The sequence below is a fragment of the Rhinatrema bivittatum genome, chromosome 3 (assembly GCF_901001135.1).
Source record: "Rhinatrema bivittatum chromosome 3, aRhiBiv1.1, whole genome shotgun sequence".
NCBI lineage: Eukaryota > Metazoa > Chordata > Amphibia > Gymnophiona > Rhinatrematidae > Rhinatrema > Rhinatrema bivittatum.
Window position 1 is genome coordinate 44,135,460 of NC_042617.1, and position 17,003 is coordinate 44,152,462.

General features: G+C 40.5%; 1 protein-coding gene across 1 annotated transcript in view; it reads right to left on the reverse strand.

Annotated features, from left to right (window-relative positions):
* Positions 1–17,003, reverse strand: part of SPATA17 (spermatogenesis associated 17) — a 544,292-nt gene that overhangs the window by 274,015 nt on the left and 253,274 nt on the right. The window contains exon 6 of the mRNA XM_029593186.1: positions 1,173–1,296. Coding sequence (XP_029449046.1) covers positions 1,173–1,296 — 124 coding nt within the window. The remainder of the gene's footprint in view (positions 1–1,172; positions 1,297–17,003) is intronic.

Consider the following 17,003-nt stretch of genomic DNA (forward strand, 5'->3'; position numbering starts at 1 on the left):
ATTTTTCAGTTTATAATTGTTTAATTTTCTCTAAGAAATACTGTGTATTTTTTATATCATAATGATTATGTTAACAAATATTGTGTATTTGTTAACATAATCATCACGATATAAAAAATAATTATGTATATATTGCACACCTTTTATGGTTATTTCTTGTTGTAACCCACTAGGAGCATGAGTTTGCATACCGGTAAAAAGCTGAAAGAAATAAATATCCCCCACCATTATTATTCTTCCTGTGTGAAGTCTTTGGAAGTAGGAATAGCTTACATATGATTTTATCATCCAGGAAGCCAAGATACAAAAAGGATATCTCCAACATTTTGAAAGGATTCTATCTGATTATTTGTGTTCACTTAGAATTACTGCATGTGAGGTTTAATGTACTTTTGCTTATTTTTTTCCAGCTAGTTCTTAATTAAAGAGTTTTATCCATGATTCACTCACTAACAGTTACAGTATTTTAGTTAGTTAATGGTTACAATAAGGATTTCTTTTGGTTACCTGATCATTTCTAGTAAGGAATTATTTTACTTACAATAATGTAAAATTAAAGTTTCTAACAAATCTTTCTGTCTGATAAAAATGAACAAAGATTTGGAAAGAGTAACACATTTAGTAGATCAAATTAGTAACTACCATATTCTGGGTTAGTCTATATACCCCATATAAATGATTCAGATAAAATCTTCTGACCCAGAGTATGTTTATAATTTAATAGAAAATATAGTAGTAGATAAGGGTTTTAACTCAAACCTTAGCTCAATTAAAAAAAAAAAAAAAAAAAAGGCAAAGGAAAAAAAAATGGAACCTCTCTTTGGCTTAATGATGTGTTAGTTCTTGATAGGTGCAACAAAATAAAGGCAAGCCAGTCAAAATAAGTTTTTAAAGCAAGGTTATGCCCTTTGTGTTATGTTATCGTGGCCGCAAATCAAACTGCTGACTTTGACTCTGCCTGCCAGCAGAGCTGAGACTGCCCCTATGAATCTGTTGTCATAGAGCAGTGGTGATACCTGCGTTCGCCTACAGAAAACCACTAAATTGAACTCAAAGCAGTGTCTGTGTGATATCTTTTCAACAAGTCATGTCCCATTCAGCCTGCTAGTTTATCTCTGTCAGGCTGGGGGCCCTGGTGGCTTGCATGAGCTGTCAGGTGCAGGTATACCAACCTGCCTAGTGCTGACGAGGTAATGCATCTTTCTGGCTTGGTAATCCTTTTTCCTCTCTTCCCTTTCTTGCTCTTTCCTTTCTCTCTCTCTCTGCTTCATCTCTGCAAACCCTTCAAGTCGCCTCCTGGATCAAAACAATATATTTTTAAACTTACAGTATAAGCTACAATAGTATCAGACATGTTAGAAAGGAAATAAAGCACACTTATGATATCTAAGTATACAATCCAGATGCATTTTTAAAGGAGTTATGCATGTAAATGTAGCATATTACTGTAGCAATTTTCAAATGTCATTTATCTGCATTAAGTACACTTACCATCTGATTTTACAAAGCGTTTACTTGAGTAAGTGTGCGTTTGAAAATTGCTACAATAGTAGTCACATTTACAAGCGTAACTGCTTTGAAAATTACCCCCTTAATGCGACTAAAACCTATTGACAATTCAATGGCATATATTGTAGCAATTTTCAAACGCACACTTATATAGGTAAAATGCATTTATACATGTAAAATCCAGTTTTAAGTGTGTAAATGCTGTTGAAAATCAAGCTCAAAATATTTAGATTATTCATCAAGTTCTCTTCTTCAGCTTTTTCTTTGAAGAAAGATGGAATTGTATTCTATGTAAAGTAAACAGCTAAAATAAAAATATTAAGAGCCTGAAGTTTTAAGTAAATCACAACAATCATGGTTGCAAATAAATTGTGTTCCAAAGAAGCATTCATATTTTGTACTGATTTCTGTTTTACGGTTTGGTATCTGTAAAGTATTTCAAAATGTAATAGCAAATTAGCAGGCAATTAAAAAGTAGCAGGATGCTAGTTCTCAATGAATACTATTTACATATGTGTCTGTGTATAAAGGGAGAATTCACAAAAGGAGTTGGTTCAATTAACATCACTAACTTTTGTTATGAAGAAACAGCTAGTTCTAATTAACCTCTGAATGGTAGCCTGCAAGTTTGTTCTCTGATGCATATAGAATTAATAATGTTAATTAGGTGGGTAAACGCGAGCCTTTTATTTCAGGGCATGTTAAATAAAATACAAACTGAAGGGGAAAAAGTCAATTTCTCACTAAAAGGAAAAATAGTCCAGATAATATAGTATGTAATGCTTTTTCTTGTATCTGTATACCTACTACCAGTTAGATAAATGACAAAGCAGATGGGGGAAAGGGAGAGGGATGGATTTGTTAGTCTAAAATCTATAACGACATTATCTTTATTAATTGATATGGATAAATCATTTACTATGTCACATTTTACACAACAGAAATAGATGTTGAATTTGGACTTGCTTATTTTATTTTCAGGTAACTCATTCCTAGCAATTTGGCTGTATTTTCTATTTTTATCTATTAGTTGCTTTGCTGTTTTTTTAATTTGTGACATATGGCAACATCTTTCAAAATAAGCAACATTTAAAATTAAGGAGTGTAAGTCACATCACTTTTTTTTCCAGTTTTTTGTTTTTTATTACAAATGTATGAGTCTGAAACAGAATTGAATGGAAATATGCTAAAGCAAGGAAAAGGCACAGAAGTCTGTTTCAATCTACAAAAATATCTTTTTTTGTTCCAGTTTACCTTTAAAGGCTGATCATACCATATTTCATACAAGGTTACTTATGAAACATACTGACGTTTAAAAAAAATCACTATGCTTTGCTTTTGCCGCAGTGTAATTTTTTTTTCCAACATAAGATTAAATTGTAAAATAAATGAATTACTCAGAAAGGCATGGCCCCCATTTTGCTACCCTTTTCCTGAAAATTGCTTATTAATATGAAAGGAGAAGTTGGAAAATAGGCTGTTTTATTTTATGCACAGCATTTGGGGGACCTTGGAACCTACAAAGCTGGCCTACCTGCACATTTTTGATTGCGCTGGCAAGCTGGTACGACGACCTTTCTGACCTGCATCTCAAGGCTATTATTAATCGCTAAGTAACCTGGTAAACCCAAACAAATTTGTTTCCATTGAAAGGATCTCTATCTGTGTCTGTGAATTTGTGCTGTACCAAACAAACCTCATTAACTGTGTCCATTTTTTGACAAAGAACTAGGAGTTGGAGGGAATGGTGACCTTTCTTTGTCCTTAAGGTACAGATTTCTGAGCAGTTCCATGTCACTAAGCAATTTTAAATAAAACACATTCTTATTTAAAACAAAATAAGATAACGATATCAGATCTCATTTTTATACACATTACAATTCTGTCCTCTAAGGTGTTTGCAAACACTGTATCATGTTTCATTTTCTTTCACCTTCCTTTATTTCTATAATATGATCATCATAAGCAACTAAAAGCTGACCCTACAGATTTGATTACTTAATTTTTTGAATACTGCTAGCCACACAATCACATAAAAAGATATGAATGATGTACACACAGTTACACAGATATGTATCGGTACACATAGGGGGTAATTTTCAAAGGAGTTACGCGCATAAATGTAACTACTATTGTAGCAATTTTCAAAAGCCATTTACTCACGTAAAGTGCACTTATGCGAATAAATCCTATAGACGATTCAATGGCATATATTGTAGCAATTTTCAAAAGCCCACTTACTCGAGTAAAGTGCATTTACATGCGTAAAACCCAGATTTACGCATGTAAATGCTTTTTAAAATCCGCCCCAGAATATACACATGGGACAAAAAGTAAATTAAATCTAAAATGCAGCATAAATAAAAAAATAGACATATTTCTATTCATGTTTTATACTGCAATGTAAAACATTTGCTTTTTGCAGTATCTTATCAATTTAGATTTATTAATAACTTATAATGAATGAGTCACTATCAGAACTTAAACTACATCCAAAAGGAATAAAACCAATACTTGAAAATGAAATCTTAGGCAACAAAGTATAGTATATCTCTGACTGAACAGATCACAGTGCAATCTAGTCAGCTTTGTAATAGTGAAAAGCAATCTAATTTCTAATTTAAAAAAAATAGTTTAAGAAATTTATGAATCTTGTAGCATACATCATTTCAAAAATTTATTTTCACTAATTAAATTATACAAAAATATTGTGCTTTTTCCATAATACTGCTAATAATTTATCCTAAATGTTATATTTTTGTTCCAATTTTATTATAATTTTCTAATGCATAGTAGCTGTAGCAAAAGCTACATTAAAAATTATAACAATTAGAAAATGAGAATTCTACCACAATTTTCCGGGAGTAAATGTTTAAATGAGACTTAAGTTTTGGCAAGGAACTGAACAAGTTGCAGTTTATGTTTTTACAATTTCAAAATGATTGAAAATTAACGATCAGCAAACTAGTTGTAGCTAATACCTTTTTTTTTTTGGAGCAAATTCACAATTCCACCAATAGAAGATAGATATATTTTTAACATTCTTTTTTTGCCTTTTTCTTTCCCTTTTAATCACTGTCCATCTTTGACATCCCTCCTCAGACATGCTCTGGTGGCTCTGGGAACCCTTGCCAGTGTTTCTTTTCTGAGGAGCATTCTCAGCACTGCTCGTCTTGAAGCAAAGGTTACCAGAATAACAGTCTGGGCCTGAGTGTAGCACCTTCGTGGTGCATCGAGACCCAACTGGCCCTGAGGGAAAGAGATCAGAACGGGAACTCCTGTGTTATGGCCTAAGCAACAAGGATGGGCTTGTAAATTTAACTTTTCATGTTTTCACAATGTAACCTTTTGCTACATATAAAGGAATAATACAAACATAAATAGTTTTTATTATTTTAAAATTAAAAATATCAAAACAATTTCCTTGGTCCAAATGGCTACATAATTTACCCTGTGTTGTGTTAGAAAAGAATCAGAATAAAAATGAGAGTGATAGTTTGATTGATTTTCAGAGAGCAATGATCAACTTTTCCATAATAAGTTTTGAAATTGTCTGGCAAAATCAAAGTGTCTAAATAATGCTTGTGAGAAGTAAGTATCATGAGAAATAATTTTCAGTGGAAAGCAGATTTAGAATTGTAAACCAATCTTTTCTTCAATTTAAAATTAGGGTATACCCTGATGTTTCCAGACAAACACAGAAGACAATCACACAATTCTTGCTGATGCGACCCAGAGTTATGCAGACTGAGGCCTTTTTCGTCCTAAAGTTCTGTGTAAATGTCTTCTAAAGTATAAGAGTCTTACTCTTTCCTATGTTTTTCTTACATGTCTCAATTAGCCTTCTTTCTTAGTGATAAAACCGGTCTTGCAATCTGGGGGGAATGAGTCAGCTCATCCTGTTCCTCCTTTAGAAGGATGAATACCCTCAAATTTGTATAACCCGCTATAAAAGTACTACTCTTTCTTTCCTTTTTCTGCTTGCTGGGTTTCTTTGAAATTGTGATATTGGATCCCTGCTGTGGACTTATGGAATTGAAGAAAGATTGTATTTCTTGTTTTCTTTTGCTACTCGTATTTTTTCCTTTTTCTTCTCTTTCTTTTCTTTTCTGTTCAAGATTGTTTTCTTGAAAATTTATTGCAAACTGCATAAATAAAAAATAATTTAAAAAAATTGTAAACCAAGATGGTAACTTTCAAACCAGCTCACGGGTGCATATATATGCGCGAATACCAGTGCATGCTGAGATATGTGGTCATTTTATAACATACGCACACATATGCATGCATGTTATACAATAGCCTGGCTGCGTGCACATGCATGCCAAATTTTAAGTGGATGCACGCGTAGGCATGTAAATTCCACTTCTACCGCATAAGTCAGGAAATTTTAAAAGGGGCACGTGTCCACACTATTGCCAGTTTAACCAGTTCATCCACCAGTTCACACAGTTAACAGCTAGGTCCTTCAAACCCTCCCTTGTTTTATAGCCTTCACTTTCCCCATGGTCAATGTGCATCAGCCCAATTTATTTGCGGATCCCCTGATTGATGCACATGCTGGGCTTTTAAAATTCATCTTTGAGGGGTAGATTTTAAAAGAAGCGCACATTCATCCATTTGCATGTGCTTCCCGGCATGCACACATGGACGTGGTGATTTTATAACATGCACGTGCCAGTGCGCACATGTTATAAAATACGTGGGCCATGCACACACACACGCCATATTTTACAGTCCACGCACATACTTTCGGGCAACGCACACAGAGGGGGAGGATTTATGCAAACTTCGTGTGATGACACATCTCAACCTTCCCCAGTTCCCTCCCAGCCCATTCCAATTAAGGAGAAGACTGGGAGGGAACTTCCCTATTCCCTACCCTAACCTCCCTTCCCCTCTCCTCCCCAACCTCTAAATCCTACATTTTTGCTTTTTATTTTTTTCTTTTCCAACTTTCTTCGGGGCCCGACCTGAAGCTCCGAGACAGCAATCAATGGTGATGTTCCAGCCCGCCCCGCCCAGAACACGCTCCCCAGCCCTCCCCTTGCAGGAAGGCTGGCACTTATGCACGTACTGGCCTTTACGTGCGTGGCCAGGCCTTTTGGCAAATAACACCCACCCCTCTCTAATCATGCCAACGCCTTATTATATTTATATAGCCTGGGTATAGGGATGTAAACTTTCAAAGGGGTGCGTGGGCGCACATTGACATGTGTGCATCGGCACGCGCCCAACATCACAGCAATTTTATAACAGACATGTATATATCCACATTATAAAATAGCCTGGGTGCGCGTACGTGTGTGTCCTGTATTGCAACTGGGAATTAACAGCTGTGCACATCCAGGTATGAGCCCCGTAAGTAGGGATATTTTATAACTGGCGTGTGTCCACACCATGCTCAGTTTCACCAATTCATCCACCAGTTCATTCAGTGTAGAGCTGGGTGAACTGGTCCTCCAAAAACCCCTGCTCTAATAGCCTACACTCCCTCTCCCCCCTTTAAACTCCACAGGGATGCCTGTTTTTTTTTTTTCAACTTACACCTCCTACACAGCAGAAGCAAAGTTACGCAGCACTGGACGTGAGCGCATGCTCAGGCGCATGAGTATTTGCATGCACATCTCTTGGCCCTGTCCTGGAATGCCCATGCCCCTCCCAAACCACGCCCACATCACATCCCTTTCTGAAAAGGAGTGAGATATTTACGCCTCAGGAGATGCTTGTGCAGTAGGCAGCTTTTAACATTCACGGGCTCGCGCATGTTCTACATGGGTGCACACACCTCCTGATTTTGGCGTGCACTCAGCTTTTAAAATTTGCCTCAAAATGTATAGTACACATTCTGCCACGTTGGGTGCAATCTCTGATTATATTTCTCCCGTCTAATCAGAAAAGACGGGTGCAATCATACTTCATCTAGAAGAAGTGACAACTAGATAAAGGTCCAGCCACAATTTGATGATTCATGATCTAAGATCAGCAAAATCTGAGATAATTAATTTTTTAAGTGTGATTTACATTGAGATTTGAAAATGCTTTTTCTATAATGTAACTTTACATTTGAAAAAGAACAAGAAAAACATGCATGAATAATTTATGAAAATAGAGTTAAATGGGTCTCCAATGAGATGACTGCTCCGAAATAAATCAAACAATACGTTGCCTATATAGGTTTGAACAGGTGGATTTTCTAACAATATTTTTTTTTCCAGAAAATCAACTCCTTAAAGTTGAATTTATGATTATCTAATTTTTTTTTCAAATATTTTAAATTTATGGAACTTTAACTTAGTTCAGAGGCTCCCAAACCTGTCCTGTTGGACACCCAGCCAGTTGGATTTTCAGGATATTCACAATAAATATGCATGGGATAGATTTGCATGTACCGACTTTAATGCAAGCAAATTTATCTCATGCATATTTATGGCCTGATTTTAAAAGCCATACACGCGAGTATCTCCCGGTACGTGCCGAAGATCGGCTTCTGAAAAAAGGGGAAGACGGGATCTGGGTGCGGTATGGTGGTCGGGAACAGTGCCATTAGGCACTGTCTCGCTGAAGCATGCACCGGCAGCCAGCCCGCCCGCACAACGTATTACTGCTCCGAAGATCAAGTAAGTATAAAAACAAACAAAAAAAGATAACTAGAGGGGTTTTAGGGTTTGGGGTGGATAGGGGAAAAGGGAGGCAGGTTAGCTAGGGGGTTTAGGAAGTTCTCTCCCAGTCCACCTCTTTATTGGAGCGGACTATAATGTAATGTAGAAGTTCTCATTTAAAAAATGAACAAACAGCAGCTAATACAAATGTAATCCACTAAGGAAGCGGTTCCCAAACTTATCTTGAGAGATTCCCAGTCAGTCAGGATAAGAGGATATTCGCACTAAGAGGTCAATTTTTAAACCCGCGCATGAGCGTCTATGTGCATCTGGTTCCCAGGATGCGTACATGGACACACCGATTTTATATCGGCCTGCGCATAAGGGGGTAAATTTTGTAAGAAGCGCATGGCGACGCGATATAGAGGCTTTCCACAGGTCCCTCACAGTCCACTTCTTTATTGGAGCGGACTGTGAGGGAACTGTGGAAAATGAGAACTTCTACATTACATTACATAGGAAGGATAACTTTAAAAGAATTGCACGGGAGGCCATATTCGCACATATTGACTCATGCACATGCAAGTGAGTTTTATATCATGTGCTAATGCATGTAATCTTTACTTATATGTTGCACATGTACATTTGCATGTGGTCCTTTGTTCACACACAAATTTGCATGTGTACTATACATGTGTACGCTTCCATTATGCACAACTTCCAGTTTTTCTGGGGCAGCCTCATTCCTCAGTCTACCATTAGCTCACCAGCCAAACTTCATCCCCAGGGACGATGCTCGATTGGCATCCCTGGTGGTAGAGTAAGAGAGAGTGCTCATCCCAATACCCCCGTCATTAGGAGGAACCTGAGGGAGAACAAGCAGGCCTGGAAAAGACTACAGCACGAGTTTAACCACCGAACATCATACACACGTGGAGGAGATGTGAGGGGTCCGAGCTGACCTCACGAGTCTTGTCGCTGTGGTGGGGCAACTCGCTTAGACTCAAGAGTGCGTCATGGCTGGTTTTCAACTTGTTAGCATGAGACCACCACCACAGCGAGAAGACTCCTAGGCCTTCAGAACCTCCCCAGGTCCCTGGGCATTTTCTTTTATGCATATACAGTAGTTATAGCATAGATTTTCCTTTCCGTAGTTCCTTTTTTAAATTAAAGTATGAAAAGTTGTTTTAAGGATTTAAATATTTGAAAAAAATTATAAAAGTATTTTAAGTTTATATTACTTTGGGTGTTTGTCTCTGTTTGTTACATCTGATAGTTTATTTTCTTTAAGGACATCATATAGCCATTACTATCTGACCTATATTTATTTATTTATTTATTTATAACTTTTTTTTTATACCGAAGTTCAGGTAACAGAATTACTTATCACTCCGGTTTACATTATAACAAGTAGAAAACAATGACAACATATGTCTTACAATGAACAAGGGAGTGAACAACTTGGATAATATAACATAACATATATGTAGCCCTACATATACATTATGTATATATATGTAGCCCTACATGTGCTTGCCATGCAGGTTTGTTTACTCATTGTTATTTTTCTCTTATCTACTATTAGATCAGCATTTAGATTTGATTTAGTTGTGTTAACCTTGCACAACTAAAACAGCTGCCAACAACAGAGACCTCAATTCAGAGTTTAAATCTACATGTACCACTTACCCCCTCAAAGGGTACCAGATGTGAGTGCTGCCAAGCCACAAGCAGGGGTTTAGTATATAATGTAACAATTATACACTAAATCTCACTGACAATTATTAGAAGAATATGTTTTATTCAGTGTAACAATTGTAACATGCATAGAAACATAGAAACACAGAAATGATGGCAGAAAAGGACCAAATGATCCACCCAACCTGCCCAGAAAGCTTATGGCAGTATTTGCTGCACTGTGCAGGTTATCCCCATGCTTATCGGTTTCCCAGACCATAAAAGTCAGGGCCCTTGTGTTGCAGATCTTAGTATCATCCTAAAAATAGACAAACTTTACCTTCCATCCCTTCCGCCAGGTCGTTCACAAAGATATTGAACAGAACCAGTCCCAAAACCAATCCCTGTGGCACTCCACTTAACACTGTTCTTTCTTCAGAGTAGGTTCTATTTATCATTATACGCTGCCTCCTGTCAGTCAACCAATTTACAATCCACGCTACTACCTTGGCACCCACTCCCAAGCTTCTCATTTTGTTCAATCAGATTTGTCTGACAGGACCTTCCCCTGGTGAATCCATGCTGCCTCGGGACCAGCAATCCACCAGATTGTAGATAGTGAACTATCCTTTCCTTCAGCAGAGTCTCCATTAATTTTCCCACCATCGAGGTGAGGCTAACCAGCTTGTAGTTTCCAGCCTTCTCACTGCTACCACTTTTGGGAAGCAGAACCACCACTGCTCTTTTCCAAGCTTGCAGCACCACTCCCGTTTCCAGGGATCTCTTGAACAGGTCCTTCAGCGGACCCGCCAGCACATCTCTGAGCTCCCTCCGTATCCTGGGATGTAGCTCATCCAGCCCCATGGCCTTGTTCACTTTCAGTTTTCCTAGCTTTTCCCATACATTCTCTTCTGAAAAGGGAGTTTCATCTACTCCACCCCCATCCACAGTTTTGTCAACAAGCAACGGTCCTTCTCCAGGGTCTTCTTTTGTGAATACCAAACTGAAGTATTTCTTTAATATTTAGGCCATTTCTTCATCTCATTCCACACACTGATCTTTGTCACTTTTCAGTTTCACTATTCCACTTTGTATCTTTCTCCTTTCTCTGATGTATCTGAAAAATGTATTGTCATCTTGCTTTACCTTTTAGGCAAACCTTTCTTCTGCCTGACTTTTTGCTTTCTTTAATTCATTCTTTATTTCCCTCAGTTTCACCAGATATTCTTCCCTGTGTTCCTCTTTTTGGGATCCTTTATATTTCTTGAACACTGTTCTTTTGCTTTTATTTTATCAGCCACTTCCTTTGAGAACCAGATTGGTTTCTTATTTCTCTTAATTTTGTTTACTTTTCTAACATATAAATTTGTTGCCTTTGTATTTGCTCCTTTTAGTCTGGCTCACTGTTGTTCTACCTCTCTGATTTTCTCCCAGTCTTCTAGTTCTACCTCCAGGTACGTCCCCATTTCAACAAAGTCTGTATTTTTGAAATTCAAAAATCGGGTCTTCGTGTGACCTCTATGTATCCTATTTGAATATCAAACCATACTGTTTGATGATCATTGGTGCTGAGGTGGGCACCCACCCAGACATTAGACATATTATCCATTAGTGAGCACTAAGTCAAGTATAACTCCCTCCTACATGGGTTCCATTACCATTTGTTTGAAAGAGCTCCTTGCAGGGCATCCACTATCTTTCTATTTCTGGTAGATTCTGCAGAAGAGATTCTCCAGTCTTCGTCCGGCAAATTAAAATCTCCAGCAATCAACACTTCTCCCTTATGTCCCACTTTTTGGATGTTTTCGACCAGATCTCTGTCTAGTTCTTCCTTTTGAGTTGAAGGCCTGTAAACCACTCCAGTAAAAATGGATGCACCATCATCTTTTTTTAGGACGGCCAATAATGCTTCTTCTCTACCCCACATTCCTTGCAGTTTAGTTGCTTGCATATTGTTTTTGACATAAAGAGCTATTCCTCCCTGTTTTCTGTCCTCTCTGTCCTTCCTTAACAAGTTAAAGCCCGGTATGGCCGTATCCCAATCATGAGAATCCGTGAGCCATGTCTCTGTAACAGCAACAATGTCCAAGTCCATCTCCACCATTAGGGCCTGCAGGTCTGAGATTATATTGCCCAAACTATGAACATTTGTAATCATAGCTTTCTAATTTTTCTCCCTTGATATGTTGCACTTCCTGGTTGCATTTTCTGCTTTTTTGAGTTGATTGATTTTGTTATTTTCTCCTCCCATTTCTGTATTGCTTGGGGGTGACATGTCAGTTTCATTGCCAATCTCCTGCCACCCCCATTCTTTAGTTTAAATGTCTGATAATATATTATCTGAATTTCTCACTCAGCATCCTCCTTCCTGCTACAGATAAATGTAGTCCATCCTTACCATATAGCCTTTTACTGCTTCATAAATGACCCCAGCCACTAATGTATCCAATAGGGATGTGAATCGTTTTTGAACGATTAAAATTATCGTCAGATAATTTTAAAATTGTCCTAAATCATCAGAGTGCACGATACAATACAAATGCCCCCGATTTATCGTCAAAAATCATCCTAAATCGTTAAATAGGGCACGGGAATTATTTGGGGGAGGGCGGGAAAACCGGCACACCAAAACAACCCCTAAACCCACCCTGACCCTTTAAAACCAATTCCTTACCCTCCCCCACCCTCCCGAACCCCCCCAAAATGTTAAATTACCTGGTGGTCCAGTGGGGGAGGGGGTTCCGGCATGATTTCCCACTCTCGGGCCATCGGCGCCATTTTGGCTGCCACTAATTAAAATGGCGCCGATGGCCCGCTAAAAAAAACAATCCACCCGACCCTTTAAATCGACCCCCCTTAGCCTCCCCCACCCTCCTGATCCCCCCAAAACCTTTTAAAATTACCTGGTGGTCCAGGGGGGCCTCGGGGAGCGATTTCCCGTTCCCAGGCATCAGCTGCGCTAAAACGGGTGGATTTTAAAAGCCCTGCTCGCGTAAATCCGGGCGGATTTACGCGAGCAGGGCCTTGCACGCCGGTGCGCCTATTTTCCATAGGCTGCCAGCGCGCGCAGAGCCCCGGGAAGCGCGTTGGTCCCGGGGTTTTTTGAAGGGGGCGTGTCGAGGGGGCGGGACCCGATGACGCGGCATTTTGGGGGCGGGGTGTGGCGTTTCGGGGGCGGGACCGGGGGCGTGGTTTCGACCCGGGGCGTTTCGGGGGCGAGGCCGCACCCTCCAGAACCGCCCCCGGGTCGAGTCTCGGCGCGCCAGCAGCCCGCTGGCGTGCGTGGATTTACGCCTACCTTTATCCATGGATAAAGGTAGGGGGGGTTTAGATAGGGCTGGGGGGGTGGGTTAGGTAGGGGAAGGGAGGGGAAGGTGAGGGGAGGGTGAAAGAAAGTTCCCTCCGAGGCCGCTCCGATTTTGGAGCGGCCTCGGAGGGAACGGTGACAGGCTGCGCGGCTCGGCGCGCACCGGCTGCCGATCCAGCGTACTTTTGTTTGCGCCTGGTGCGCAAACAAAAGTACGCGAACGCGCTTTTTTAAAAAATCTACCCCAAAGAAAATGGCGCCGATGCCTCTTTGCCCTTACCATGTGACAGGGTATCCGTGCCATTGGCCTGTCCCTGTCACATGGTAGGAGCACTGGATGGCTGGTGCCATCTTTAAAGATGGCGCCGGCCATCTTTACTCATCAGCCCCTATTATACTACACTCTATAATAGGGGCTGATGAGTAAACATGGCCGGCGCCATCTTTAAAGATGGCGCCGGCCATCCAGTGCTCCTACCATGTGACAGGGGCCGGCCAATGGCACGGATACCCTGTCACATGGTAAGGGCAAAGGGGCATCGGCGCCATTTTATTTTAGCGCAGCTGATGCCTGGGAACGGGAAATCGCTCCCCGAGGCCCCCCCTGGACCACCAGGTAATTTTAAAAGGTTTTGGGGGGAGGCTAAGGGGGGTCGATTTAAAGGGTCGGGTGGGGTTTTTTTTAGCGGTGCGGGCCTCCCTAAAAAAAAAATTAGCGATGTGAATTGGAATTGGAAACGATTCCAATTCACATATCTTATCGATCAGATTTCCCCCCAGCCGAACCTGATCGTTAAGACGATCTGGCACACGATTCACATCTCTAGTATCCAAAACACTTTCTGTACATCAGGATCTGAGCCAGGAATTGAAATTATCTATATGGCAGAGCTTCTCATTTCCATTTCCATGAACAGGTAATACTTCCAAAAGGCAATAGACTTTGCAGTGTGTCTTATCATCTTTCCAAGATTTGGGAAATATTTCTGTACTTCATGGATACCATTTCTGTTGAGGTAATTGGTCCCCAGATGGATAACACTGATATCAAAGTTCCTACTTTCTTCTTCTATGACTTGAACTATCTGGTTTGCATTTCTACTAGCTGAGGATCCTGAAAGGCATTTAATTGGTGTGTCACAATCAAAAAGTGTTCCGTGATTGGGCTCCATCCTGTGATGTCACCCATATGTGAGGACTACCATCCTGCTTGTCCTATGAGAAAAGATATTATTGGCTATTCCTGTTTGGTCTTATCTTCTCTATCCAGAGCAAGTCATCAAGAGTTAAGACGATGGTAGAAGCAGCTACTTTTCAGTGGGATGCAGGGGTAATGGTAACGCTGATGGAACTGAAAGTAAAGCCCCCTACCTCCATTAGGAAAAAGGAAGAGTGGCCAAAATGGTAGAGTGGGACTGGAGCAGAGAAGAGGCTCTGCAGGCAGTCAGGAATGGTGCTAAAATGGAGAATGTCATAATGCCTCTCTATCACTCCATAGTGAGACCGCACCTTGAATACTGTGTGCAATTCTGGTCGCCACATTTCAGAAAAGATATAGTTGCACTGGAGAAGGTACAGAGAAGGGTGACCAAAATGACAAAGGAGATGGAACAGTTCGCTTATGAGAAAAGGCTAAAGAGGTTAGGGCTGTTCAGCTTGGAGAAGAGATGGCTGAGGAGGTGATATGATAGAGTTCTAAAAAATCATGAGAAGACTAGAACAGGTAAATGTGACTCAGTTATTTATTCTTTCAGATAATTGAAAGACTAGGGGACACTCCATAAAGTTAGCAAGTAGCACATTTAAAAGAAAGTGGAGAAAATTCTTTTTCACGCAATCCACAATTAAGCTCTGCAATTCGTTGCCAGAGGATGTAGTTCGGGTAGTCTGCCCAGCAAGCTTATACCAGTATGTGCTGCACTGTGCAGGTTACCTTCGTGCTTATCAGTTTCCCAGACTGTAAAAGTCAGGGCTCTCAGATGCTGTTTGAATCCAATTTATATTAACTCTTGCTGTTGAAGCAATGAAGGAGCTGCACCAAATTGCTGTGGAAGCAATGATTGGGCTGCATCAAAATTATCAGGCTTAGTGATTAAGGGTAGTAAATGCTGCATCAGCAAGTTACCCCATGTTTATTTGTTCCCCAAACTGTAAACGTCGGGGCCCTCATTGATTGCTGTCTGAATCCAATTCCCCTTTTCCCAATGCCGTTGAAGCAGAGAGCAATGATGGTGTTGCATTAACAGTATCAAGGCGTATTTGTTAAGGGTAGAAACTGTCACACCAGCAAGTTACCCCTAGTTACCCCCATGTACTCTTTTCTTTATTTCCATCCTCTAGCTTTTAGGGATCCACAGTGTTTATCCTATGTCTCTTTGAATTCCTTCACAGTTACCATTAAGGTGGGCTAAGGAAAGCCTGAAGTATTTTCTCTTATGCAATTAATTGTTCTATGTAAGGGCCATGCCCAAACATTCTGCGTTGTCTGAAAACCGATACGAAGTGCAAACGGCTATCGGTATAGAAGAAACTCTAAATAAAGAAAGAAAGAAAGAAAGAAAGTATATGGGGGTGTATATTGGGGCAAATTTAGATAAGTTGTTTGGGATGAATTATGGCCCTTTAATAATGGGTATAAATATTAGGGATGTGAATCGTTTTTTGACGATTTAAAAAAATCGTCTGACAGTCGTCTGACGGTCGGCCCCTGTGACATAGTGAGGGCAAAGGCAGCGCCGGCGCCATTTTGACTACTGGCAATACGGCCCGAGTGCAGGAGGTCACTCCCGGACCCCCGCTGGAATTTTGGCAAGTCTTGTGGGGGTCAGGAGGCCCCCCCAAGCTGGCCAAAAGTCCCTGGGGGTCCAGCGGGGGTCTGGCAGCGATCTCTTGCATTCAGGCCGTATTGCCAATATTCAAAATGGCGCTGGCGCTACCTTTGCCCTGTCACAAGGTAAAGGCAAAGGGCCTCGGCGCCATTTTTATTAACGCAGCTGATGGCCCGGGAACGGGAGATCGTTCCCCGCGGCCCCCCTGGACCACCAGGTATGTGTAAAAAGTTTTGGGGGGGTCGGGAGAGTGGGGGAGGCTAAGGGGGTAATTTTAAAAGGTCGGGGTGGGTTTTTTTTTTAATCGGCGCGGGCCTCACTAAAAAAAATTAGTGATGTGATTTGGAATCGGAACCGATTCCAATTCACATCTCTAACGATCAGATTTCCCCTCCCCCCCCACAGCCGAACCCGATCGTTAAAACGATCGGGCACACGATTCACATCCCTAATAAATATGGACTTGAGGAGGTGAGAATAGTTTCATTTGTCCTGGCTGGGGAGGGTGCATACTATTAAAATGAACATCTTGCCAAGCCTGTGTTTTATATTCCAAACACTTCCTATTCCAGTTCCTGAAATGAAGATGAGGGGTGGCAGAAGAAACGTCTCTGATGTATTTTGGAGAAGAAGGCCTTCGTGAGTGGCGAGAAAGGTGTTATACCAGCCTATGAATCAAGGTGTAGCTCAAATATCACAGTTTTTCATCCAAGTTCATTGCAAACCATATTTCATTAGTATATTCATGATCTGATTTGCATGGATCCCCATGCATTTCCATGCAATCAAGACACTTAAATACCTACATTGCACCTGCTTTTTAAGAGATGGATAACATGTTGAGTTATCTTTGTGGTACTGCATTTATGCACGGTAAAACTTTACCATAACTTAGAAAATCTACCCCTAACTTTGCCCAACCTCAAAATGCCCCCAATTTAAGTTTTATCCAGCTAAAACCTTACCTGGATAGATCGGACCCAATCGGTACAGCAGGAATTTCAAATCTCCCAGTTTGCCTGGCTAGGTCCCTAACTTATCTGGCCCAACTGTCTTAATATCGGCCTCTATGTCATTAGG